This window comes from Siniperca chuatsi, linkage group LG8, assembly GCF_020085105.1.
Source record: "Siniperca chuatsi isolate FFG_IHB_CAS linkage group LG8, ASM2008510v1, whole genome shotgun sequence".
NCBI lineage: Eukaryota > Metazoa > Chordata > Actinopteri > Centrarchiformes > Sinipercidae > Siniperca > Siniperca chuatsi.
This window is the reverse complement of record NC_058049.1, coordinates 15,092,245-15,120,154: the sequence shown is the minus strand read 5'-3', so window position 1 is coordinate 15,120,154 and position 27,910 is coordinate 15,092,245. Positions and strand designations below refer to the sequence as shown.

Here is a 27,910-nt window from a genome sequence, read left to right as displayed (position 1 = left end):
TCCCCCCCCCCATGAGTCCATGTTTTCACTTGATTGGACTGAGTGGTGTATTTAATGCTCAATCAGCTGCGTAGTCTTATTGTCAAAATGCTAAATGAATTGTTAGAATTTGTTTTGCATATAAAGCAGCAATTAAACTTATCTTTTGTAAGCTCTGCTTTAGATTAGAACAGGGTCTGAAAGGCGTGCTCATAATTTATGTTCACCAAATATTAAAGCAGAAACATTTATTGTGTTCACTTTCAGAAGGATCCAAAAATTAAGTTGCAAACACTTGACACTCTGTGCTGGAGAAATAACAAGATGCTCTTAAGTATATCCATTTGCAGACTGAAGTCTTTCATCATCAACAATGACAAATTAAAGGGGCACTACAGATTTTACATACCAAGATCAGATTACTCATCATGAGAGTAGGCTAGTACTCAGCCTGTGAAATCACTTCTATTGTGTGGCTCTGAAAGGAGCTCTCTAAAGTCTGAAAAAATAACCCTGGTTATGTCATCACTGATATGAGATGACAGCCTGCATTACAAACTGTGCTTGTGAGTATGAATATGGAAGATATGGGCATATCAAAAGATGCTATTGAGTTGCATTATGGGACATTTTGGGGCTAAAAGTCAGGATGTCTCGGTCCTGTGACGGTGGAGCAATCTTGCGGGATATAGTTAGAGGAAAAAGGACAGAATAACAGTGAAGAAGAATCTTTCTCTCAGGAGAGAGAGGACAACAGTTGGTGGGAAGACATAAGCAGACTGGAGCTCTACATTACTAGACAAAATAAAAAGAGATGTATTATCATCAAACAAGGGGAATCCACCGATTTTATACATTAAAGTGTACTGTTTACAGCTACTACTGCGTATGTGAAAAAAGTTGTAAAAAGCCTTCTGTGGCTCCAGAGGGAGCTTTGTGAACTCTGGCAAATTGTTGGTTGGGGCTGAAGACTATAAGTTTGAAAATGAAAAAAATCTGTTGGTGTGGAGTTAGAAAAAAGTTAGCTTACCAGACCTCTGTAGCCCACTCCTCATCTCTGCTTGAGGCTTGAAGCTCTAGGCAACATTAGCCGCCACTAATAACACACTTAAATCTCACAACGAACTGTCGGAGGTCGAGTTGCATTGTGGGTAATGTAGGTGCCAGGTGTTCACAGGGAAGAATAATGCGTGGAATAAAAAAAGACAATATCTGTGGTTCTGCTGCATCAACTTTGTTATATGTATTTTTTAAACTGTCCACCGTGAGTCCAACACTGTAACAGGATCGCATGCTAAATTGTTGGAGAACTCTTAAGGAAAGGTTTGAATGAAGTCCAAACCTGCAGGATTCACAGCAGCCTCAGAGGACAGTCTGGCGTCTCAGTCATACTGAGACTCTTGGTGTTCTGGGTAGGAGTTGCCATCTTGTTACTGATAGTGAAGAGGTTTCACACGGGGCAGAATCGTCTGGGGGGTAAAAAGGCTGGCAGAGTTTTAACCTGAAATCACAGGGACACTCCCACACAGCTTCTCTCAAGTTCTCTGTACACCTGCTGCGAGACACGCAGTGAGCCCAGAAAAACTTGATGCAACGCCACAAAGTCTGTCACATCGCACACGCGTGCGTGTGTGTGTGCAGGGAACATGTGCATGGTGACAGGTTCTTCCCTTGCATCTGCGTCATCGATGATTACAACCTCAGTATCTCTGTGATGTAAAAATACAGAATTGCATAAACAAATGAATGACAGAAATAGGAGCGAAGGCGGGAGGAGTGGAGGATAAAAATAGTCTGATAATGAGGTGATTTGTTATGTGTTGTTGTTTTGTTTGTTTTAAATCAGACTGAATCTGTCACAGGGACTGAAGATGTCTTTATGACACACAGATTTTGACAGGCTTACTTAAAATGTGCCAACTAACTCATGTCTGTTCTCTTTGATTGGAGCAACAGGAGAAAAACTGTAATGGCCTCACTTTATCAGCCTCAATGTGCTGTTTTCCATCTGCTGTGGGGAAGCAAATTATCTCTGAAACTGAATGAATGAATGGCTCAACAGGCTACAACACGCACATTGAGTTAATTGATGCTCAGTTTCGAGGTCTAACTCCAAACTAAACACACCAAACTGCTCAAGACTAATGAGCACAGTGACTTTTATGTTTCTATTAACTGTAATTCCTAATGAGGCAAAAATTAATTACAGTATATGGACAAAAGTATGTGGACACCAATGTTAACATACTTTGGTGTACATTTTTGTTTTTCAAGGTTTGTTTCAGTGGTGGAAAGTGACTAAGTACATTCAAGTGCTGAACGTTTTTTGGTACAACTTTGAGGCATTTGTACATTATTTATTTTCCAGTTTTATGCTACTCTATACATTTACTTCACTACATTTCACAGGGAAATAGCATACTTTTTACTCCGCAATATTTATTAGACAGCTGAAGTTACTTTTCAGATAATTTTTACAATGTGGAATTGCTACTTTTACTTAAGTAAAGGATCTGAATACTTCATCCACCACCGCTTAGTTCCAGGAAAGGGAAATCTTAATGCTACAGGATATAATGATATTTTAAACAATAGGCCTTTTTCACACAAGTCACTGTAGGAAAATCACAGGTGTAAATAATAAAATTAACGATGGCTGAATTCTATTTAGCTGCTTCAGTTTTAGGGTATTGTTCATGCTGGCCCACTGTCATGGCTTACTGGGAAACCTAGCACAGAGCCATCGTTAATGTTATTAATATCACCTGTGCTTTTCCTACAATTCAAAATGGCTGCTGTGAAAAAGGCTGTGACACAAAAGGCTGTGTGCTTCCACACAGCCTTTTGTCCTTGTCCTGTTTCAACATGATGATGCCCCTGTGCATAAAGCCAACTCCATAAAAGAAATGGTTTTCCCAGTTTGGTGTTGACAGAACTTGACAGGCCTGCACAGGGTCCTGACCTCAGCCCCATCCAGCACCTTTGGGATGAACTGGGATACTGACTGCGAACCAGGTCTTATCGAATGAGTTGACTTGAATGAGATGTTCAACAATCACATATGGATATAATGTTTTGCTGTCCACATACTTTTGGCCATATAGTGTATCTTTATCTCACTTTTTCTCCCCCTTTTTGTGGCTGCTAGTCTTCATACAGACACACACATCGCATGCTCACAATCTAGGCTTCTCTTACTTTGCCTCTCTGTGTTTGTAAAACTGAAGTTAAATGCGATTTCAGATGATTTAAAATTGTACCTGAAAAATAAAGGCAACAAGGCTCTACTTGTAGTTAATTTTTCACATACAAGAAATAATGACTTCTGACACCCACATCACATTTAACTACAATTTTGAGGCCTTTATGAACCTAAACAGGCGTATATTGTTTGTATAGTAATTGTTTGCAAATATGAACTTTACACACAGAAGCTTCTCTTCTGACACTGCAACTAAATATCAAATGATTCATTATCTTGTTAACAATGTCTTGTCAGACCTTTGCTGTCCCAAATGACACCCACATTTTGCCTGATTCATACATTTCTACACATTTCAACCTCATGCTGCATTTAATAACTTGGATTCGAAGAATGTGGAAAACTTTGGCCTTTAATTACCAGCCAACATTGGGGTTCGGGGAACTGACAACTGCAGAGTGTTTTACCGTGTAGTCACAGTTCAGGTAGAATAAAAGTGTCCTGTATCACATGAAAATATCTTAATTGGGCCCATTCGAGACCAAGCCGAAGTTCTCTGAGGAGGCAAGAAGAAAAAAAACACCTAAACACATAAAACTTTCAGAAAGTCAATTTCAGAAAGACATCAATGTGTCAAAAACCACTCAACACCCAGTTTTTCAAGGCTCAACCCTGATGTACCCAGTGGGCAGAAACACACACACACAGGGTCTTCAGCACTGTGTGTGAGTGTGAGTGGGGGTTATGGACGGAGTCAGCAACACATTTTTTTGGGGACAGGACAGATCCTTTGAACATGCTGTGTTTACACCAGTTCAAATGCCAGCGTGCCCGTGATTCACTTTGACACAGCAGGCTGGTGAGAGGATGTAAGGGACGGGATCTGTATGTGTGTGTATGTCGTTACATACATTTATGCATTTTGTTTCTGCCTATGTGTTTGGATGGTTCATTATTACATTACACACACACACACACACACACACACACACACTCCTACAGTCTCCCTGAAGATGGAGTCTGTTTGGTGAGCTGGCTGCCTCCCCCAGTTATCCTGGGGCCAAGAACAGTGTGAATACATTATATGCAGGCACACACACACGCGACCTTATCTGTCCCACAGCAACCCGTGGAGGCAACTAATGCCTGATTGGTGAGCTGTCTGCCTCGCCAAATTACTATACCACAGCCAAGAAACAGTGTGATTCCAGACACGCAACGTATGCCCCGCGCTGCGCTCACAGCTTGGGGCTGCAGATGACCTTCCATGGAGCAGGTTTTGGTGAGTGTTTGTTCACTTAGGAACAGATGATGTGCATCATGGTGGACCTGGCCTTGACCTGTGTCATGAAGGGAGGACTCAGTAGTGAGTAAACCCGGCCCACCCTTACCCTGACACGGTTTATTTCACATAAAATAGACCTCCATGTCCCGTCCCACGTCCCATCCCACATGCTGCACAGCACCTTCTCCAGCAAACCGTTTGCACTGCAGCCAACGTATAATTAGACCCAAACTGTGACTTATTCAATCACATAGTGTCCTTCACCGTCAGTGTCATAGATGACAGCATCCTCTATCACATCCTCCGTGCAAAAAAAAGACCTTGTTACTTCTGCGCATTACAGTTAAATCATCTTCAATTTTATTGCTTTAATAAATATGGAACGATAAAAGTGTATTTTATGGTGACATATGTAACTGGATGTACAGTATGTGTTGTCCCACTGAAATTAGTCAGTGGTATGTCATCTCTCCTCCCAAGTCCATAATACACTGTAATAAATTACAGTAAACTACTGGCAGCTCTAGTTGTCAGCAATGTACCGTTATTTCATGGTGTCCCAGTATATTACCGTAAAATGTATTACAGCAGTCTACAGTAGAATGTGAGGTTTACAGTGTAATACTGTAGCTAGTCGTGCCAGTAATAAACTGTATTTCTAGTTGCTGTTGTAATCTACATTAACAGTTTCTACCTGTATGTATTACAGTAAACTACTGAAAATATGTCTTCATATTCATATTAATAAAAACAACTGTAAATTGCAGACATATGCTGTAAATAACAATGTGTCTTTAATCTTAATGATCTAGTATATAGATCATCATCTATATCATCATCAAAAATTAGCTCAGTTTTACAATAAAAATGCATAACCCATAAAATACCTACTGTAGCACAAAAGAGCTTTATGGAACTGAACATTTATTCAAAGGCAGCATTGTATGACAAAAGTTTAATTTGAACTCTAAATAGAAACCATTTCTTTCATTCATTCTTAAAGTGCATGCCCTGTCTCAGGGCATCAATGTAAACCTATTAATATCCTGAGCTGCCTCCCAAATTTTATCATGAGTCTAAACATCCATAACTGCTTTGCAAACTACTGTACAAAACTTTGTTCAATGAAACAAAAACAATATAAAAGCACTATTAAACAGATTGCAGGTTAACATGATTTGTAATGCCTTCAAATGTCCTTTTAAATCGGCAGATGGTGGGCATCTAAATGTCCAAGGCTGCATCCACACTAATACGTTTTCGTTTTAAAATGCAAAACGTTTGCTACGTTTATGCCTAGCGTCCACTACTCTGGCGTTTCCGACCCCTAAAACTGAGACTTTTGAAAACGCTGCTGACCGTGTTTCAGTTTGAAAACTCTTTTAAAAATACTAACACAATCAGCCACGTTCACTTCCTGATTGGGTCTTATCAGTCACAACGTGTCCTTCCCTGATTCGTCATGCCCCCATCATGTGAGCCTTTTCCAGAAGAAAACAAACAAAATCAGCCTAGACTACCAGCGGTTAATTCAATATGGTCTTACTTTTCGCCACTGCTGTTCTTTGTTCGTAGTATTTTCTGCAACTAATCAACCACCCACAGAGTAGACAATCTGCTTCCTGTTTACACTTGCATGTGCATGCCCAGTGCACGTGAATGTTCATGTGATATGCATTTTTAGGCATGTTAATATGGACAGAGATTATTTCTGAAACAGTGCTAAAACACTTGTGTGTACCGAGATTGTTTTCGTTTTAAAATGAAAACGTATTAGTGTGGACGTAGCCTGAGTGAGAGACACTACTTTTCCCTGGCTGGTCTTTTTTCCCTTCTCTGGGTTAATCCCAATGAAGCACCTTAAAACAGCATGTACCCACGTATGAGTAAACAAATGATATTTCCTGCAAATCACATATTACGTCTAAGCTTTTAGTACACCTTGGCAACAAACAGCTTAGAAACGCACTTAGGTTGATACCTTACAAGCCAAATAATCTTTAAATGCAATATAAGCAATAGGTATTTTAGGGCTAACATCTGTAATGAATTATGATTTTTAATCTTTCAACCATGAATTATAGCTATTAACATTTTACCAATACAACTTCAACTGTGAACTGATGTATAGTACAGCATTCATTTTTTTTTAACACCTGATCTTTTTATAATGAATGTCACATTCAGGTGCATACATTTTTCACATTATCTCCCTATGCACAAATAAAACTGTTTTTAACACTGGCAGTATGTAATCAGACCAGCCAGGCTGCAGTGCATAGATTTTAACATGATAATGCAATAGTGTAAAACTCAATTAGCAGCCAAATAATAGAAAATAACTAAAATGTACATTCCTATCACACTAGTGTAGCTAAAGATTCACTCACCCAGACGGCACACTGGCCCCCGGACCGCCTCGGTCACTGTTCTTGTCTGCTTTCCTCAGGGTTGCTTGGTTTCACATACAAATTCATCAACTTTATTTTATTTTATTTAGCTTCAGCTGAGTTTCCCGCTCGCTCCACACTCTTTTCTCCTTTTGCTCTTGTTATCTTGTTTCCTCTCCGCGGGCTCGTGCGTAGTGTCAAACGTGCTTCCGGGATGGGGCGTGGCTTAACTTAGTTCCTCCAACAGGTAACTTTCGCTCCGCCATCTAACCAATAAGTAAACAAATGTAAACAAAATAAGTCTGACAGGCATATAGATGAGTAAACTATTCTCTTTTGTTTTTTAATAACCAGCAGAAAATATTACTAAAAACAAAATAAATGTATGTAACATTTTCTCTATTCGGTTACATTAAATATAATTTTATTTTCTCAGTAGGCTACGTTGTTAGGTCTACTGACATTTTAGTTTGATTCCTGGAGGGAGGATGAAGAACGATTAGACTATATGATGTGGATGGTTGCATGTGTCCTCGGTCCATTTCTGTTGTGAAAACGGAAATACTGCATTGTGCCGTCAAATCTTACAGTAGCACACTGTTAATGTTTGTTCTTGTTTTGGGCTCTAAAAAGCATCAACATTTAGAGTATTTCCCCGTATTTAGGAAGAACTGTACTTTACTGTTAGAATGTGGCTGTATTTTTTAGAGCAATTAGTTTCAGTGTATGCTGCTTAGATGATATCCCTCCACGCTGGGTTTCCCTTTCATGTTCATCTGTTCTTCTGACTTGTAGTCGGCTCTTGGCTTCTTTCCAAACTGGCCTACACTAAATGAGCCAGATGATTTTTTGGCTTTAATGCCAAATGAGTTTTCCCACCTCCTATCCTCCTCCAAACCCCCATGTGAGCGCGAGTGGGACCACGCAAACAGGAACACTCTTGATAACAGCACTCATGTAGTAAATATTCTTACCTTTTCCCAGAAAATCTTAGTTTGTTGTCAATCTCCATCCCACCTCCAGTCTTCATTATCAGTCTGCTTCCACCCACACTGCGCCGTGCCTTACATGATGAAAATAAAGAGTTACCTTAGACAACTAAAAGTAAATTCAGGGTTCATCTCTTTAAAGTATGGAAACATTTGTGGGATACTTTTGTTCAGAAAGAAATTCAAACATTTCTTAAAATGTAAAATGCTGTTTTATGGTGCCTTTAATTAACTCATCATTAAATCATCAAGAAACAACTTACTTTGGGCAGTGCGTGATGCGTTATTCTCTTGGCTATAACGCCACAGTGAAGACAGTGACAAAACCCGCCTTGCCTTTCTTGTGCTTCCTCCGGTGACTCTCACCCCTCCTCCCGGGCTGACGTAGAGAGGATCCTCCGCTGCCCACGGCTGTGGGCGACGAACCGGCCGCGGGTATAAAGAGCTTCCCGGGACTCAGCTTGTCACAACCTGAAGCCCCAGCGACTCGCTCACCAGAGCTGAACCTCAGCAGAGATAGCAGCAAGCAGGCACTTCCCCGCCGCGCAGGCTAACTCGCTTTCGGCTTTGGTTCGAGATGCAGACTCGTTGCACCATGAGGGCCCCCAGCAGCGCCCACAACTTCAAGAGTGAGTAGCATCTCCATCCTGCACCTGCAGTTTGAATGCATCGAGGGCTTTTGATTTTGCTAATGTACTTCTGTGATTTAGTCCATTTGGCTTATTGTAGCTTGTCACTCACTAGTGTGCACTACTTTCTGTTTCAAACAAGTTATTTGAGCAACAATCAAATTTGAAACTTTAAAATCACAGTAATGTTTCTAATGTTATTCAGCAGCCATGTGTGTCTGTGGAAAACAGCTGCATTTATAGACTTTGCTTTTACACACTGTCATTTTGCATATATTTTAAATTATTTGCAAGACTTACACATTGTTCAACATCTATTTACATTTAAATCGTGTCTTAGAAATTTAGAAGAATGTAGCACATTCAGAGGGCGCACTCTTTGGGACATTTTAGCGCAAAAGATTTAGAGGAAATCTAATTTAAGTGTGAATTTATGTGATATCGTCATCTATATGAAAAGTCATTATATTATACGTTATATGTAATAATATGTTTTGGCTCTCGTGTGAAGTTTACCAAAGCATCCTTATCCAATCTCCTTTGCGCATGGAGAGATGAAAATAATGACTCTGAACTTTATTCCTCATCTCGGGGTAAATAAGACTTACGAACACTCTGGAAAGGTGTCTTATTCCACTCAAAAGCTCCAGTTCTCCCTCTGCGTCCAACGCAGCTAATAGTCCAACTTGTTAAGAGGTCAAGAGGTGAGGCGCTGGAAAATCTTGCGCACAACAGATGAATGGGAACTTCATTATTATTTCATGCATGTAGTTTTCCCACTTTTGTGCGCCGTTATCCGAGCTGTGCCAAGAAGCTGTTGCAATATTGATAAGAACCGAAACTGATCCGGGTCTGGTTGCCGGTTTTATACCTGCCCTCTCAGCGGAAACATCCTTTTGATAGCCTGAGAACTAGGAGACCAGGTTAATTTAATGCAGAGAGGCACGTGTGGTTCACTTTTTTTGTATCTTAAAGGTCTTTACAGTAGATTTGTGGGTAGATTTTTTCTATTTTAAACTGCTGAAACCCAGAGTTATGTAACATTGGCACTCCAGCCATGGAGAGATCTATGTAAAGTGATCGGGTGGATATGAATGGGTGAATGATTTCTGTAATGTAATCTGGTGAATTATTTATGAACCCCAAAGTTCTGGGGACCATCAACAAGTCAGGGCTGAGAGCATGGCAGTGCTAAAAAGAATCACTCACAACAGCAACAGGCTTGACAGACACACAGCTGAAATCCACCTCTCTTTCTTTGTCTGTCTCTAAACCAACCTTCAGTTGTCTCCCTTTTATTCTCATGAGAATTAACCTCCTCTTCCTCTCTGTCTCTCTCCAGGTGGACTGTGTCTATGGCTGATTCTGTGGCTGGTGGTGGTGAAGCCAGGCGGGGTGGAGGCATGCCCCAGGCTGTGCGTGTGTTACCCTACGCCCATGACGGTCAGCTGCCAGTCCCAGAACATCACCATAGTGCCGGCTGGGGTGCCATATGACTCACAACGTGTTTTCCTGCAGAACAACCGCATCACAGAGCTTCGCGCAGACTCTTTTGGCTTCGAGACACAGGTAAAAATGGCAGTGTGTGTGTATGTTTTTGCATGTGTTGAATTTCCCAGCAATATTTGCAGGCATTCTTAATAGTCTTTTATTTCTCCTCTCTCATCCCATTATTTTCTCTTCATTCTGTGCAGGTGCTTTGGCTATATGGCAACAACATCACATGGATTGAGGCCGGAGCCTTCAGTAACCTCAGGGTGCTGGAGGAGCTGGATCTTGGCGATAACCCGCTGCAGCGCCTGGAAGGTGGAGCCTTCAGGGGCTTGGAGAAGCTGCAGAGCCTGCACATGCATCGCTGCAAGCTGGCCGCTCTCCCCCATGACCTCTTCCACAAGCTGTACAGCCTGCAGTTCCTCTACCTGCAGGTAAAGCCAGCATGCACACGTGAACACCTAAAAAAAAAAAAACACGTGCAAAGCTAGATATTTGATAGTCATGCATGTACACGTGATGCTTGCAAGAATACACACTTACGGAATTGGTGTATGGACACATCAGTCACTTTACAGTTGCCAACACGCAGGCTGCACACCCACACACATACAGACGCTTTTTACTGTGCATGTTGAAGGATTGCTTTAAGTAGGTTCAGTGAGTTGCACACAGTCACAAAAATGCAAACTATAATATAATATAAATAAGCTGAATGACTGAAAATGATTAAACATTTCACCTAAACGTCAGGCTACAATACAGTGGGAAAGCTCCATACATTTACCATAGAAGTTCCATCTGAAGTTGTGTGAATACTCTTTTATTAAAAATAAGTACTGGGACAAAATTATGTTTACAGGACAATAATAGCTTACTGTAATTTTTGGGATTGATTTCCTACTTTTCAGACAGTCATTCATTTCCATACACTATGAAAATTGGCTTGCAGATATTTCTCAAGACGTCACCTGTATTTTCTTGCCAGAGTTGTTGTCAGCTTTTTGGCAGCTAACTGTGACATCTCAGCTGTTGGAGAGTGGAGTCCCTCACAAGATGGCTTTTCATGGAATGAAAAAGTCTCTCCCACATTCAGTGTGGTTCCAGGCAGTGGAGGTCACTTCTGACCACTGTAAAGCAACTTTCAAATTGGACATTCCTCAAGTGTACATATATGGTAACGTCAGAGGACGTGAGGGACTTTTTTCTTGATATCACAGCTGATAGTAATCGCTGACTGAAATAGAGATGCTGGACTCTGCTTCAGTGATGTCTAAAAATCAAATTACATGTTATATATATGGCCAAGAGCTTCTAATCGGTTCTAGATTTATGGCTCAATTAAGATACATAAAGCTGTAAAGCATCTGAGATCTGAAAATGAGCATTTATTGTACAATTTGTGAGTGATGCTTTTCTTGAAGGCATTTTTTGGCAACAACAAGGACAAAAACCCAACAGCCTTAATCCTCCCATGTGCTTTTCTGCAGCACTAAATCATCTTGTATTTTGTCTTTATTACAGGATAATCAGCTCCACTTTCTGCAGGATGACCTGTTCTCAGATCTGGTCAACCTCACCCATCTCTTCCTTCATGGAAACCGCATCCGTGCCCTCTCTGAGAATGTGTTCAGAGGCCTGGTCAACCTGGACCGCCTCCTTCTCCATGACAACCGCATCAGGCAGGTCAACCGTCGGGCTTTCCGTGACCTGGGCCGCCTGACCATCCTTTACCTGTTCAACAACTCCCTGGCCGAGCTGCCAGGCCAGGCCATGAAAGACACCCAAGGCATCCAGTTCCTCCGCCTCAATGGTAACCCCTGGTCTTGCGGCTGTGAGGCTCGTTCCCTCTGGGAGTGGTTCCGCAAGTCCCGCATCTCCTCCTCTGAGCTCATGTGCACTTCCCCATCCCAACGTCGCGGCCAGGACCTCCGATTCCTCCGGGAGTTGGACTTCGCCCTCTGCCCTCTGCCTGACCCCGGCTCTCTGGCTGGCAGCACCACGACCACCTTCAGCACCAAGACCCGCTGGTGGTTCTCCAAACACAAGCCTGCATCTTCATCCAAGGCCTCATACCAGAAGAGCACAGAGACGGTGAAGGCCTTCCCCTTCTCCGCCGTCAAGCCTCAGTACCTCCCCCAGACCCCCTCCGAAACCTTCTCCTCCAAGTATGAACTGTCAGAGGATGAGGTGGCGCTCCCCAAGCTGGACCAAGAAGAATACTGGGCCAACTATGGCAACGAAGATGCCTCCATCCGCTGCTTCGAGCTAGAGTGCCCCCCAGGCTATGACAACCCAGCTTTCCCCTCATCCTCCTCCTTACCCAGCACCCCATCCTTCCTCCACCTCCTCTCCCTTTCCATTGTAACATTCTCCCTCCATTTCCTTTTTGGCTGAACACTTCTCTCCTCCATACCCTTTTTTCTCCTCCGATTTCTCCCCCTGCTCTTTCCAACTCTAACAAAAACCTGGATCTTGATTCCTTTCAGTTACCTCCTCGACTTGCAGGGGGTGCTACACTGACGCAGGGAGACAGGCGAGGCAGCAGGGAGCTGTTTAAAAAGAGCAGAGATCAGTTGAATTGATGTAGAGCAGGACAGGATTTCAGTGTTGAAGTAGCTGCTGCTTATTGGTACAGGCTTTAAAAATCAGGGATCACATCATGAAAACTCTGGTAGTGACAGTACAAAGGCAGAAACCTACAACAACATCTTTAAATGATCGGGACACAACGCAGATAGCTGGTGGTGTCTCCAGATGTTTTTTGAAATCACAGCTGTAAACAACGCTGGCGTTGTGACTCGTCTACAGCTATTTTCTATATCAACTAGTGCTCACCATCCAATAACCGCTGATGTTATCCCTCACTAATTTATTTCTTTTATCATGAGTAAAAGTGGCGAATAATGATACCAGAAGTAGGAGAAAGATGCGGATTAATGCAGATAATGAGAGGCTTGAAAAATAAAGAATTACAGGGAGAAGTGAAAATAAAATCAGTACAATGTGAGCAGAGTGAGCTTTAGATATTCATCTAAAGGCAGGAAAGAATGAGAGGATCATTAGATCTGCAGCCAAGAGCAGCTCTCCTCTCTCCTTCAGATTCAAAATCTTGTGTGATCCCAGAGATGCCAGCAAACCACCACCACCTCCACCCACACTTGTACATAACACACATCATCACTGTACATACTCTCAAACGGCTCTGTATTTTTGACTAGCTGGATTTCTACTTTTCATTTTAGTACCATTTAGTAAATGAGAGCTTGTGTTGATAGAAGAGAAGGCAAACAAATGAAATGTGGAAACTCCTTTTCACCCCTCATGTTCTCCATTCTTGTCTCTCCCTCTCTCAGACTACCTAAAAACTTGTTTCCCAGACTAAATGGAAAATCTAAACATTGAGATGAGATTAAACATATGTTGGTGCTCACTACCAAAAAAGGGAAGACTTGTGCTCCAGATTCAGTTTTTGTTGTTTGAGTGGGATTGTTGTAGACTAATAACCAAAGACCTGAGAAGAACAGTTTGATCAGGTCTCTTCTTAAAATGAGTGCCCGTGTGTATGTGTCTGTTTTCCCTTTAAAAAATATGGCCTCTGTCTGTCTGTCTGGATGTCCAAACGGACACAGAACAAGGTAAGAAACAACACCAGGCCTGAATCCTACACAGCCCTTTGTGTTGTTTGAAGCCTCAGGTTTGTTACATTACACTTTGACCTGCAACTGGGCTCAATCAGTGTGACTGTGTGTGTATGCATGAGGATGTGTGTATTTCTTTTTAACTCTGATTGAAAGCTGAAAAAGTATTTTATGTCTCAAGGACCCAAAACTGTTTCAAAACTGTATAGTTTAAGAAATGCATGGGAATCTGTGTATCAGGTTTTTTCTTTACTATTTTTTGAACAAATGTGGTAAATCCGAAGGTTTCATCTGATTTCAGTGATATATCTCTGTATTTTATGGTACAGACCACCATCAGGCTGTCACATATTAAAGCTGTTCTTTATTAGAGAACCTTTCTGACTCCACTGTGTGTTTTTGGAAAATGTGATGGGTATCTACTCAGCAGTCTGTTAAACACAATGCCAAAACAACCTGATTGTGATCTGCATTATTCATGGTCTTTGTCCCATATGTTAATAAGTCCATAGTCATCAACCCAAACTATGACTGTGAGTTTCTGCATCGAACATGACAGATACTGCAACGCTGTTAGATTCTGTATTTTTCAATGGAAAGATATGTTTTGAAAGTGTCTTGCTTTATTTAAAAAATAAAGAAACAATCAAACAGAAGTGTGTGGGAGTTTCTTTGTTGTTCCACTGTCATTTTTGGTCACTAAGGATGCCACAAAGAAATACAAATAAATGGATAAAAGTTAGTGAGCTGGCACATGAGCACAAACACAGTGTGTAAAGATAATAATAGATAGTAGAAACTTTGACATAGTGGTTTGAGTATAAAGGTGCATAAAGCATAAAGGTGATGGTAGTCTAGTGTTGCAACAATTCATTCACCAAGTCTTGAATCAATAGCCTACTGAATATAACTTTTACACTGGCAACATTTTACACTTTCACACTAAAAGCATAGTAAAACAAGATAATTATAAGTATTAATGTGGTTAGTATCATCAGAGCAGTCTTTAATTTTGACATCTGACAGCTTTGGCATCCTTGGACAAACAAGTCAACAGTCAGGAAAAAGTTTCAAAAGATCACATCAAAGAGCTCCTGTCAAACAACCTTGGAAAAGGGAGGTGGTATTTGTTGTGTGTCTGTGTTGTGTGTACCCAAGTGTGTGAAGTGTAAGTAATCCACGTGACAGTGTGAGTGTGTTTGCTGAAGGTCACCAGTCTCAAATGGGTTTACTCCTCACCCCAATCACTTCTCTCATGTGCAGAAGGCAGCTATATTGGGCCATGTTATACAGAGAGGTGGGTGAACAAGCTGTTTTGTGTTTGTGTTTGCGTGGGTTCGGGGGCTGTGTATGCTGAGGTATGATTCAGCGAAGGGGCAGAATGGGGTAAAAGCCAGGATGAAAATGTGACGATGTGTCCCGGAATCAGAACACCCCCTCAACAGATTAACTCTCACCATGATAATGATGATGATGGTGATGCACACACTCATGCATGTGTTTACAAGTGCAAGGACACATGCACATACACATATATGTGCAAATACACACTAAAACACACACACATTATAAAGTTCAGAGAAGTTTTGTTTTAGCGGCCTTCCAATCTTTTTTGTCTTCCAGCTCACAAATTATTCATCACTTTCACACCTTACTTTGCTCTCCTTTCCTTCTTCCTCTTTTCTCTCCTTTATTTTTCTCCTCCCTGTGACGAAAGCTGCCTCATTCCTTCCAGTCATAGTTTACAGGAGATAAATCATCATCATCAACCCACATACATTATTGTCCTTAACAGCATCTTTCTTTCAGAACTTTTCATTTGCTCTGCTCTACATCTTTTCAGTCAAATTTAACATGCACATTTTGACCACAAAGCAGCTCTATTTAAATCTGAGAGTGCACTGCTCTGAGACAACATACTGCCATAATGCACAGATACATTGATAACTAGTAACATAAATTACAAAACATTAAATAAACAAAACAAAATAGAGCTAATGGCGACTCCCACCCCCACCCCCCAGATAGATCTACATATACTTGGGAATGTGTGTTGATGATACAGAGAAAAAGACAAAGTACAAAGTTTGTTTTGAAAAGTGGGAGTAGGTCAAAAAGTCATCATGTACAGAAGCAGTTATGGTATAATATAGTTACATAAATCCTTGGATTTTACTTAAGGCTCTTGTCCAGGAAAGGATTGGTTCCTCTTTAGCACTTCCTCTCATGCTAGCCACTGAAAGTTCCATACTAACAACATCAAAATAGAAACCTATCCATTGAGATTTTGTGAGAGTATGCGGAGGCCTCCAACTCAATGCCAGCATTTTCTTTGCTGCCATTAGACCGGCTATTAAGATAGATTATTGATATTGTGATATATTTAGCAAAGACAAGTTATTCAGGAGCAATACTGTGGGGTTGCAAGGCACTTCACAATCCAAAATATTTGTCAATAAGGAGCAAACCATTTTCCAAAAGAGAGAAACCTCATTACAAGTCCAAAACATGTGCATAAATGTCCATCTGTGCATAGAGTGCATAATGGTGAGTAATTTTCAGAGAGTTCTTACTGTTGAGCCCTCCTGGAGTGCTGATTTGGAGAAAGATAACAGTCTCTCCCATGTGTCTGGTGGTTTTCATCTGAAAGTTTACACCTACTCTCTTGTGCTTGTTAACCTGGGAAAGCTGTCCAAAGGTGACCAAATCTGCCTTCCAGCACCTCGAAAGCTCACTAATTAACAAGTTGTATTCTGTTTGTTTAACAATACAAAACTGAAGTGTAAAAATTACATTTTGGAGGTGCTGGTAGGGAGATTTTGCTACTGTTAGACAGAGGCAGGGTAGCTTTTTCCCATTTCCAGTCTTTGTGCTAAGCTAAGATAACCAGATGCTGGCTGTAGCTTCATATTCACCATACAGGTATCAATCTTCTCATCTAACTCTCCGCCAGAAAGTGTAGTTTCCATCATGTTGAACTTTTGCTTTAAAAAGCTTTTTTTTTTTAAACGAGAGCATGATTTCTGGCAGTCAAGGCTTCCTATAATGGTAAAAACATCACTGGATTTAGACTTCTCATGGACATTATTTGTGATAGCATACAGCTGTTGTTTAAATTTTCATTGGCCTACACTATTCAAGTTTTTGATGAACACTTACATACAGACGGTGACCAATTTAAAATTTGGAAGAAGCTTTGAACTTACATTATGTAAAAAGACATTTACTGTGGGTCACAATTTCACAGATTAGTGCAGCTGGCAGTAACGGATGACTGGACATCCCCCTCTCAGCTTTTCCTGCCAGTGTTAACCACCTAGAGAAATACACATCAAAAACTTTAATCATGACCAATGTGATTACCCCTTCCCCTTCAAGTTGCTATTTAATGGCAGAATTGTAGGCGTTTGCCCTCTATGCCTGAAAGCAGCTGCCTGGGTGGTCATGGGACATATTTACTGCTTTTTTCCGGTGCAGGAACACAACCAGACCATTAGCAGAGAGACTTTCTCTGAAGTCGTCAGATGTGGACTTATACTGTGCCCACTCATTCTCCCCAAACTGTCTATCCTATTTTTCTTGCCTCTGCCTTTCTTCCTCTCTTTTGTGCTTGCCTGCCTTTCATATGCTGTCACTCAGTCTTTGTCTGAACCCATATCACTCCAGCACTTCTCTCTCTCTCTCTGCCTGTCACACAGTCTCCCCCACATGGTTATGCTCGTCTTGGCCAAGCCTGTGTGTTGGCTCGTATGAGTTGGCGTGTTCGATTGCGTGTCATTAGCGTGTTTGATGACGTTCACTGTCACACATGTTTTATTTGTAGAGGACGAACCGAGACTCACACCCTGACGTCAGAGGGCCAGGGACGGAAACAAAGAGGCTGAGAGAGACTTTTAGGAGGATGAAACGGATTCATTCACTGCCACTGCATGCTGGGTGCTTACCCTGAAATAACAGAATAGTTGCCTTTCCTTGACGTTATAGAAGAGAAGAGGTTTATAACTACAGTATGACAATGCAGCATTGCAGTCAACATGACATCCATTATTGATGAACATCATTTGCAGCACTATTGTCCAGCACATGGAAACATGAGCCTCCGGGGCAGTGAACCTCTGCTCCTGATAACTCACCAAACGGAAGAGGAAGCAAAAAGAGAGAGGCAAAATAGAGATGAGAGGTGAGGGGATCCTCTGACTATATGAATAAATCATTTTTAGTGGAAACACTGACTATTCTCATAGAAACAGTGAGACTTTGCCATGAGTTTGCCCACAGAGCAATAATGAGCCCATTGTGTGTGTGTGTGTGTCACTGGATAAAGTGCTACCAAAAGGGCATCAGTGGGAAACCTCCAAAATATTTACGAAATGCCAAAAAGGAGGACTTTAGGAGAAGAGAAAGAGATTGCTTTTAACTCACACAGTTTTATACCATGCAACCAGTTTTAAAATGATTTTCATAAACCCAAAAGCTGGAGAGGTTCATGTAATTCTTCAAGTGCACCAAAAACATAAAACATAAACAAAATAGGAGCTACATTCATACACAAAGAACTGATTATAGTGAAAAGTAGAGCTTTCAAAATACACTGTAAAACTGAAGTACTTTGATCTTTTACTTAAGTAAAAGTACTAATACAACAATGTAAAAATACTCCTTTACAAATAAAAGTCCTACATTCAAAATCCTACTTGAGTAAAAGTACAGAAGTGTTATCAACAAAATGTTACACACATCACATTATTAGATTGTTATGCATGTGTAAGCAGTATTTTACTGTTGTAGCTGGTCGAGGTGGAACTAGTTAATTAAAGTTATTTAAAGTTAGTTTAGTCTAGTGATTCTCAACCTGTGGGTGAGGGTTTCTCCACAGCATCACAAGATAAATCTGGGGGGTCGTGAGATGATTCATGGGAGAGGAAAGACAAAAAAACAAAGTTCTGCAACAAAAATGTGTCGTTATGTTTTGGACTTTTCTGTAATCTTTGTTTTTTATGAAATATTGGGTCATTTTAACAGTTATTCAAATAAAACCATTTGAAACGTGTTCAGAGTGGAAATGTCTCTTTGGTTGAACTGCTAACAACTCACAGACATCTGAAACATAACAAGAGGCCCTAACTAGACACTGATGTTTTGTGAGGGTTCACAAGCCAAAAAGGTTGGGAACCACTGGTTTAATTTTTATCAATGCATTGTATTTTGAAAGCTTATCATATGCTTTTATGTAAAATCTAAATCTGAAAAGTAATTAGTAATTATAGCTGTCAGATAAATGTAGTGTATTAAAAAGTACAATATTTCCTTCTATAAAGTATAAAGTTGCATAAAATGGATGTACAAGTACCTCAGAACTGTCCTTAAGTACTTGAGAAAATGTATCAATTAATTAATGTATTGAAAACATCACACAAGGATTTACTGGGTACAACAAATCTTTAATCCTTCATCAAATGTAAATACATGAGTTTTATTAATAATTAATATCATGTTGAACCATTGAAAGAGGAAGAAGCACAGCAGGATCAATTACACATCAGAATATACCTTTAAAATGCTGCAGCTGAGAGCAGCAAACGTTCAGAAAAGACCTGAATTTATGAATGAAATATCTGCCTTCTGTTGTTGCTCCTCTGCTTGCTTGTGCGTCCGCACAGAAATATCTGCGTGCATGCACGAGTGTTTGTGAGCATGAATGTGTGCACTTGATCACAGGACTACACATTGTGAAGTGTGGACGCAGCCAAGAGTTCTGTGCATCCGGTCTTGAGTCAGTTAGACGTAAAAGGGGAGAGCGGGGGTGAAGACATCACAGGGCACATCTGTGTCAGCTCCTCTGATGGTTTTATGCACACGGCTAAAAATACACTGCAACAGACTGCAAAGACAGATTGGGATCCAAAAAAACAGCAGAGATTTGATGTGTCTTTGTGTCTGATCTGCTTCAGAAAGAGGGAAAGATTTAATCATATGGCAAAGACAGAGAGAGTAAAACTGATGAAGTGTGGGCCTTGAGTCTGTTGTCAACAAAGGAACAAAAGAACAGTGATTAGATGCTTGTGAGTCAGTCACGCCGCCTCGCTCTGGGAGGTTGTATACCCCAGGTTTGTTGGCACAGACGCAGCTTGTGACGTGCTTTAGACAATTTCTTTGAGAGCCCAAAAATGTGCCACATCCACTGTGAAATACATACAGATTTGGTATTGTTATTCCGGTAACACCATATTTGCTCTTGACTTTGGAGAATTCAAACACATCCGCCTGTTGCTCTGCAGGGTTTTCTCTCACTTTCTTCTTGTTTGTTTTGGATGCTGTTTTTCAGCCATCTCTCACAAATGTACATTTGGGGATTAATAATTATAGATTATGGGAGCACAACCCTTGGGACATGCATTCATCTGTCCAACTGTTGGCATGATACAGATCTTCAGTTGGAATAGCCAGAAGGAGGAATTGATCTCAAAGTGTATCTAGGTTTTAGCACAACGGGATGACGCAAATATGAGACCTATTATTCCCCCATTATTCTGTCAGAGGTCCCAACACACCATCTGTGTATCAAAAGTGGTTTACTTCACTATGAACACTTGTGAAAAAATGTGTTACATTACATGAAGCATTTTATGTCATTGTCAAATCAATTGTGATACAATTGCTGGAAACAAAAGAAAAACCATAAAGAAGTCCATTGGTGGTCTCTATCGTAAGCTCCTTTGTCACATTCATCCAACACCTCAATCTGTGGATGCACCTGTTAGAAAATTCTTACAAACACTTAGTAGTAGTAGCCTAGTCTATGAAGTTGTCATCAATAACGCTTTGCGTGAATTAGCTTGATACAGTACCTTATTGTAGATAAACTTGTTCAAAAGAGAAAAAAAAAACAATTAAATCAGACTTTATGATTGACTATTTGACAACCATTTAGCAAACAGGTTTTAAAAATGGTGGCATGGCCATGGGTAAAATAGGGTTACTGATTTTTCAACAAAACCCTTATCTATTTACGGTATGTATGATGAATTGCAAGTATGCTTAGCTTGAAAATTAATACATGTATGTTGCTAAACGTGAAATATACCTACATATTTTTCAAAGTACCAGTAAGGAAAACCTGATGTTTGATCGATGACCTTTCTAATAATGGTTTCGTCCGTCATTCTGAAAACCCCCTTCAGCCGAATATTTTGGTACAGTCGAGATGCGCGCGAATGTTTTGCGAGAGCAATGGCGTCTAAAGTAGGTGAGTGTTTTGCTGTACATATTTACTAATAACAAATATAACTGTGTTGTTTAGCAACATTATAGAGATATGATGTATCTTGTCTTGCTAATATACAGGTACAGTGTGTTATACCACTTGTTACAGCGGTTGTCATGTTTTGGTTAGACTTTCTCTTGCATGCTGCCATGGAGAAAACTAGCTTAATGGCTAACAGTGGAGAAAATCATCCAAACTTTATTTAATGATAAAATATTTACATCAGTAACATCACGTGTGTTTAGGTCGTCGAGGGACGAAACGCAAAGCGGAGGAGGAGAAATCATCCATGGAGGAGAAGAAGGACAGAGGAGAGGGGGAGAACGGCCAGGAAGGCCAAAGGGTGGTCATTGAACACTGGTGAGTAACTTAGTGATATCACATTATAACCTGTTGTGGAAGAAGTACTCAGATACTTAACTTTCATTGAGCACTTAATCACATGTAAAAGTAATACATTCCAAAAATTTACTAAAATGTAAAAGTACTCAAAAGTAAATGTATTACTTGGAATTTACTCTTCTTCTACTATTACTGAATTTATTATTACACATGATACTGATTCATTTATTAGCAGCCTCATACAAGGCCGTTTACTACAAGACACAATTCCCCAAAGTAGGCTCATATTTATTTAAATGTAAAACAAATACATTGTGATAAACTATTCAAAAGTAAACTATACACTTGTACAGAAACGTTTAGATGGAGATGAAAATCAGAGCAGAGTCCAGCGTTGTCCAGCAGTAGTATTCAGTGTTGATGGTGGCTTGGAGTCCGGTGATGGTAACAGGACAGGAGAGATGAGGCCAAGGTGCTGCTGAGAAGATGGACAGAAAGAAAGGGATGAAAGGGTCAGCGATATCTCTGAGAAAATCCACAAGTCACATCATTCCCATAACCATGTAGTAGAAACACACCAGAGACATTATGGCTTACAAAGCATTAAACTTTTAAATTACTGCCACTTTGTTTAAACTAAGATTACACATAATGTGCAATAAACATTTTAGTGGAGCTGCTCTAACAAACTGACAGCTTCTGTGCACAGAGTCAGTGCTATAAAAACAGAAGGACATGCAGAGGTTTTATTCTGAGCTGACTTGATGCTGTGTAATATTTGAATGTGAGGGCAAAAACCGCTGTTCAAAGAAATGACTGACAGTGCATAAAAGTGGCAACTTCAGCCTGCGCAGATGTCCACCTGATGGTTGATTTGTTATTTCTGGCAGTAAGAGCTGACGAGTGTATGGGCGTAATGCTGAGGAGGTGAAATCTGCCCTCTTGGCTGCCCACCCAGAACTGACTGTGGTCCTCAACCCTGAGAAGCCCCGCAGGAACAGCTTCGAGATCACTCTGCTGGATGTCGGCAAAGGTGAGGAGGGTGAAAAGGGGAAATCGAAATTAACTCCGCCATTTGGCGTCCCCAAGGGAAGACCATCATTCTCAGCCAAGTGTCACTATCTCCATTTTTGGACTTTTGTAGCGGCTATTAAAGGTTCAGTTCACAACAAAGACACAGTTTGTTTTGTTCTAACCACTGCTTGCCATGCATCTAGTTTGTTTTTGTTTTTTGCTGAGGTTATGAGATATTCACCTCTGAGATGGATACTGGTGGTGGTGAATGGAAATTAATTTTGTGTTCATAGCATTGAAAGATATCACTAAGCAATGCATCTTACCAGAAACAATGCCCCAGTTACTCAGGATAATCACAGGCCTTGCTTCGGACAATTGTCATTCTTTTTATAATCTTCACTTTTAAACAGTTCCCATTTAAAACATTTATCGCAAGGCCTGTGGGACTTGTTTGTAGAAAGACTAGTAAGGACAGGAAAGGTATATACAGGCATGTGATGTGTTTACCAGGCATGCAGAATGAGAGAGAATGAAGTTTGCACAAAGAATGAAACACGTGCCAACACACGATACTCCCTTGTCTAATAAGGCATAATGTGTGCCCTGTGTTTATTGTGTTTCATATGTATGATCACTGTGCTCCAAAGTAACCACTTGTGTTCTTTTAATAGTTTTGAAAACATTTGATTTTACTGCTATCCTCTAGAATAACACATAAGTAGTATTGCTTATCTTCTATATTGTTCCTATAAATTACTCTCCTGTCTCATCCCTAAAGAAACATCTCTGTGGACTGGAATAAAGAAGGGTCCGCCTCGTAAGCTGAAGTTTCCTCAACCTGATGTTGTAGTTGCTGCTCTACAGGAGGCTCTGAAGGCTGAGTAGACGCCCAGTGAAGGTTTGTCATTTCAAAGCTGTCAGACAGAATAATATAATACGAAAAACACTAGATACAAAATGAATCAAGGATTGCACGGTTGCAATAAATCATTTTTCATTCAGCTGTAAAATTAAACTTGAACTCTTTTTATTGGAGGTAAAGGGAGTTTTAAAAGGGTTCTGCTTTCAAATTAAGTTTCACACGAGGAAACCAAACATGGATTTAACATACATGTATATTATTTGTGATAAACCCAGGCTTATGCAGAGCTCAACTAGGGCTGTAGTAGGGCGAGGGCTAGTACCTGTGGTGTGTTAGGAATGTTTATATTTTTAGAGTTTAAACTCTAAAACTTGTTGTCTTACATGCAGCCAAGAGTTCAGGAGATGTGGCCCATCGAAGCAGAATGATGAGGAGTGACCAATGGGATTTTCTCTGTCCCTCCTCTGATGATCCAAGCTCCAACAGCTCACGTCTTCTGGATGCGTGGCGACACCTAGTGGAGCTACTCTGAGCCACTACATTTCTCAGATGCACAGTGCTGATGTTTTTGTTTTTCAACCTTTTTTCAATGGTTTATTGTGTTTTTATATCTGTTTTTGGTAAATAAAGTGTTTCTTGTTTCTCACTACTTGTGAGTGTTGTTTATTTTATTTTTTGTACTCTAGCCAAGCAGTGATTTGTATGTGGGAAGTTTTTATATCTAATTTCAGGAATTATACTTTTTTAGAAAAGTCACAACAACCTCCCAAAGAGAATTTTTGCTGTACTGGGTTGGACTGATACAACCATGCATGTATTCTGATAACTAAATTAAAACATCTGATAGGTCTACATATCTCAAGTCGCTTAAGCTCCGCTTTTAGGTTTAATGACATTCAAAGTCTCAGATAACGCTTGACACCATATCACAACAATATAAGTTTGTCTCTGCTGAATAAAACTATTTTCATATGCGGCTGTAAGAAGTGATTGAGTAACTGATAGTTTTAAACGATTAACAAACTTGATCCAAACTTTTTTGCTCAGATCCTTATTTTTTTCAACTGAAGCGAACGTTGAACACGATTGGTTGTCAACGACATGACCTCATCATCACGCGACCAGCCATAGCAGCGGTTCCTCAAGCGTTTGCAAACTATTTTCATTCTACAATAAGGCTTGAAACTAGTCCGTAAGTACTATGAATTAAACAGAATCGAGTCGTAGGCATTCACCTGACAATATGGGGGTAGTTTACTGACATTCGGAGCGTTTGTAGGCTGCCATTCCGCCTATATTGCTGAAATTAGTAAGGCTGAGTTAGCTGCGGTCTGCTAAATGCTAACGTTAGCTGGTCTTAGCCTGCAAATGACCGATGAGCTAAATATTTTTTTCAGAGTGTGCTCATCTATTAGTAAACATGTTCTTACTATAACCAACGCTTAGCCCAAGACTTAACTGTCTGTTACGAAGGAGCAGATATTTCTGTTTAACGTTAACCCTCAGTAAGGTTAAGAGGTGCGTTGCTACTTAGGATTGGAGGTACCTGGTGGCATCAGTTTATCATGCTGTTTATTTTGCTGTGGGTATGATTAAGTAAACTCTTTTTTTTTTTATATAACATTCAAACGCCACGTTTAAAAAATGAGTAATCCGATTGTTTAAAAATGTCAAGCATCTCTTTTTATAGCCCCAGTTTGTTCCTCAGATGTAACATTATTAGCGAGAGGCATAAACTGGGGCAACTCTCTTTCAAACCTCTCAGGTACTATTTTATCTTGCTATATGTGAATGTAGTAAATTAATTGTGTTTGTTTATGTGACTGTGTTGGTGTATGCTGCCATTTTGGCCTGGTCTCTTTTGTAAAAGAGATGATGCATGTCAAGAGACTTCCTGGTTAAATAAATATTCTATAAATTTGTGGCTCAGCTTTTGACAAACATTTGTAAATATTCTCGACATATTATAGTCAATGATTACTCATAAAGAAATGTATTAATACAAAATGAAAATAGTCTTTAATTGCATCCCTTAATATATGGCAGTATTTGACATTGTATGCATGTAACGTTTTCTTTTCAATATGACATTATTGACAGGTGTTTGTAACATAGACTTCCTCCTGTCAGTCATGGCAACAGAGGGTGTGGAAAAGACGAGTGAAGATGCTCCAACACCTGGGAAGGTCAGCACCAGGTTTGACCTGGAGAAGGAGACTGAACTTCGGTTTGAGGTGGAGGCAGGGGAGGCAGCAGAGCAAGTTGAGCTGGAGCTCCTCACAGGAATGGCTGAGGTGTTTGGCTCAGAGTTGAACCGCAACAAGAAGTACACATTTGGACCAGGCTCCAAGATCGCAGTTTTCACCTGGCAAGGCTGCAGTGTGAATCTTTATGGGAAACCAGAGGTGAGCACCTGGAGGAGGATCTATGCAAATATGTGAAAGTTTTCATGTGGGTTTTTATTTTGGCTTACTTGGTGATTCAACTCTCTAATGGGTTATGGTATCACATGTAAACCTGTGTGGCTTTGTGAGTTTGACCTTTGATGAATGTGAGGCTCAAATAACCAGCGTCTCTCCCTCATCACCACAGGTGGCTTATGTGTCCAAGGATACTCCCATGCTGCTCTACTTGAACACACACGCTGCCCTGGAACAGATGAGAAAACAAGCAGAGCGCGACAATGAGAGGGGGCCGAGGGTAGGTTTGAAAAAAGAACTACTGTTTTCAGGGGCCTTTATATGCAAGCTTGTCAGATCCCAGTAAATGCATTTTGCACTGACATTGAATAATGAATCATCCCTCAGGTGATGGTAGTGGGACCTACAGATGTGGGGAAGTCAACAGTGTGCCGGCTGCTATTAAGCTATGCTGTAAGGGTGGGCCGGAGGCCAACACTGGTGGAACTGGATGTCGGACAGAGTGGGGTAAGATGAATTGGAGTTATCATAATAAACATCGACCCAGACTACTGAAATTAGAGGATTATCACCGGCTGATATTTTAATTATTTTGTATCATGCCACACAGATTTATCATCTTGAATTCATGCAAAGTGAAACTACAGCATCTGTTTTATAGAAAAGTTGATGCCTCTCCTCTTGGTCATGAAAGATTACAGATTTAGGAGTAAAGCATGCCCATATACAGCTGGTTCTGTCAATCACATGTCGAATGGGTTCTGGAAAACAAATATTTTGAGTTTCTTAGTGCATGTTTATCCATATAGTCATGGAAATTACAGTGCTCCCTTCCTAATCAACCAACGCTCTCAAGGTTGTTGTTTTTTTAAGTGCCAGAGGCCACTAGTGCAATCTTAAATCTTATCAATATTAAGTGTATAGTGCATTCTGCTCCTCAGGTGTCTGTACCTGGGACAGTGTCGGCACTGTGCATTGAGCGTCCAGCAGACGTGGAGGAGGGTTTCTCAGTCCAGGCTCCTTTGGTCTACCACTTTGGCTCTACTACCCCAGGGACCAACATCAAACTTTACAACAAGGTGAGAAAAGAAAGATTCTGGACGTTTTGTAACATAACACTATGAAGCCAAAAGCCCACTGCCAAACTCCAAATTTAGTCTGCGTTGTCATCAGTTCTTTTGTTTGTCTCTGCCCACTTTAATCTGTTCTTTTCTCATAACGTGTAGCTGACGTCACGCCTGGCTGAGGTGTTTTCCCAGCGCTGTGAAGTGAACAGGAAGGCAAGTGTGGGAGGCTGTATCATCAACACCTGCGGCTGGGTGAAGGGCTCTGGATACCAGGCTCTGGTCCACTGTGCCTCTGCCTTTGAGGTGGATGTGGTGCTGGTGCTGGATCATGAGAGGCTCTACAATGAACTCAAACGAGACCTCCCTCATTTTGTGCGGGTTGTGCTCCTACCCAAGTCCGGGGGGGTGGTGGAGCGCTCCAAGGAGTGCCGGCGGGATACTCGGGATGAGAAGATCCGTGAGTATTTCTACGGCTTCCGTGGAGTGTCCTTCTACCCTTTTTCTTTTGAAGTGCGTTTCTCAGATGTCCGCATCTACAAGATTGGGGCACCATCTATCCCAGACTCGTGCTTGCCACTGGGAATGTCTCAGGATGACACACAGCTAAAGCTGGTTCCTGTGACACCAGGAAGAGACCTCACGTATCATGTGCTGAGCGTGAGCAGTGCTGAGGACGGAGAGGAAGGTGCCAGAAAGGGTATAGTGGAGAGCCCTGTGTGTGGCTTTATTGTGGTGACTTATGTGGATACGCAAACACAGGTGATGAAGGTGCTGTCCCCAGCGCCCAGACCACTGCCCAGGCACACTCTGCTTATCATGGACATCCGCTTCATGGACATGAAATGAAGTAACACTTCTGGGAAGAGGACTCAGTCGCAAAATAAGTGGGGATCATGTTAGGGAGGAGGTATGTTGAGAAGAATTTTGTCCCAAAGGAGCTGGATTTTGATTCCTAGTTGTCTTTGTGCTTTGCAAGGACTACAGAGGGCAAAAGAGAAAAAGATTTAAGTACTAAAATTGGTGGCTGCTGTAAATTATACCCCATTTTATAGACCACATGTATATTTTGGCATGGGATGTTTTATCAGTGCAGGAAATATTTTCTTGATTATCTGTTTTATAAACATAGTTTTTTCTCTCGGGGTAATAAATTTTTAAATGTAAAATGTTCTGTTTTGTGTTTATTATACTAAGTTCAATGGTCAGCATATGTTCCTATCCTACATATGCACTGTATATCAGTTCACATGTATTTGCATATGTCCAGTACCTAATGGACTGGTTATGAAAACATTTGTGTGTCTGCTCTTCATTACAATTTTATCAAGCCTG

The 27,910-nt window shown here is 40.8% G+C and overlaps 3 protein-coding genes and 1 long non-coding RNA gene across 7 annotated transcripts; 3 read left to right on the top strand and 1 right to left on the bottom strand.

Annotated features, from left to right (window-relative positions):
- Positions 1 to 3,751: 3,751 nt before the first annotated feature.
- Positions 3,752 to 8,220, bottom strand: LOC122880134. Its single transcript, XR_006378833.1, has 3 exons — positions 8,109 to 8,220; positions 7,831 to 7,919; positions 3,752 to 7,122 (listed from the first exon to the last, which is right to left on the bottom strand). It is a non-coding gene; the product is annotated as an uncharacterized LOC122880134 (long non-coding RNA).
- A 63-nt stretch (positions 8,221 to 8,283) lies between these two features.
- Positions 8,284 to 13,983, top strand: rtn4rl2b (reticulon 4 receptor-like 2b). The gene is made up of 4 exons (XM_044204939.1): positions 8,284 to 8,474; positions 9,817 to 10,043; positions 10,169 to 10,399; positions 11,490 to 13,983. Exons 1-4 carry the CDS (start codon positions 8,423 to 8,425, stop codon positions 12,360 to 12,362), a joined length of 1,383 nt encoding a protein of 460 aa, XP_044060874.1. The 5' UTR covers positions 8,284 to 8,422; the 3' UTR covers positions 12,363 to 13,983.
- Positions 13,984 to 20,787: 6,804 nt separating this feature from the next.
- On the top strand, positions 20,788 to 23,740 carry selenoh (selenoprotein H). The gene is made up of 5 exons (XM_044206119.1): positions 20,788 to 20,852; positions 21,116 to 21,230; positions 22,103 to 22,245; positions 23,008 to 23,127; positions 23,481 to 23,740. Exons 1-4 carry the CDS (start codon positions 20,837 to 20,839, stop codon positions 23,112 to 23,114), a joined length of 381 nt encoding a protein of 126 aa, XP_044062054.1. The 5' UTR covers positions 20,788 to 20,836; the 3' UTR covers positions 23,115 to 23,127; positions 23,481 to 23,740.
- A 394-nt stretch (positions 23,741 to 24,134) lies between these two features.
- clp1 (cleavage factor polyribonucleotide kinase subunit 1) lies at positions 24,135 to 27,744 on the top strand. 4 transcript variants are annotated; one of them, XM_044206110.1, is made up of 6 exons: positions 24,135 to 24,283; positions 25,192 to 25,496; positions 25,684 to 25,791; positions 25,899 to 26,018; positions 26,453 to 26,590; positions 26,738 to 27,744. In XM_044206110.1, exons 2-6 carry the CDS (start codon positions 25,224 to 25,226, stop codon positions 27,422 to 27,424), a joined length of 1,326 nt encoding a protein of 441 aa, XP_044062045.1. In that variant the 5' UTR covers positions 24,135 to 24,283; positions 25,192 to 25,223; the 3' UTR covers positions 27,425 to 27,744. The 4 variants fall into 4 exon arrangements, with proteins under 4 accessions (XP_044062045.1, XP_044062046.1, XP_044062048.1 ...); XM_044206111.1 differs by having other exon boundaries at positions 24,144 to 24,283; positions 25,222 to 25,496; XM_044206113.1 differs by lacking the exon at positions 24,135 to 24,283 and adding an exon at positions 24,312 to 24,673.
- The last annotated feature ends 166 nt before the right edge of the window (positions 27,745 to 27,910 follow it).

What these genes read in the sequence shown, in the direction of transcription:
- rtn4rl2b (XM_044204939.1), top strand. Translation starts at nt 8,423, where the DNA reads ATGCAGACTCGTTGCACCATGAGGGCCCCCAGCAGCGCCCACAACTTC. An exon ending in CAGCGCCCACAACTTCAAGA is followed by an intron (nt 8,475 to 9,816) that starts GTGAGTAGCATC and finishes GTCTCTCTCCAG; the next exon opens with GTGGACTGTGTCTATGGCTG. An exon ending in TGCAGTTCCTCTACCTGCAG is followed by an intron (nt 10,400 to 11,489) that starts GTAAAGCCAGCA and finishes TCTTTATTACAG; the next exon opens with GATAATCAGCTCCACTTTCT.
- clp1 (XM_044206110.1), top strand. Translation starts at nt 25,224, where the DNA reads ATGGCAACAGAGGGTGTGGAAAAGACGAGTGAAGATGCTCCAACACCT. An exon ending in ATCTTTATGGGAAACCAGAG is followed by an intron (nt 25,497 to 25,683) that starts GTGAGCACCTGG and finishes TCATCACCACAG; the next exon opens with GTGGCTTATGTGTCCAAGGA. An exon ending in ACAATGAGAGGGGGCCGAGG is followed by an intron (nt 25,792 to 25,898) that starts GTAGGTTTGAAA and finishes ATCATCCCTCAG; the next exon opens with GTGATGGTAGTGGGACCTAC.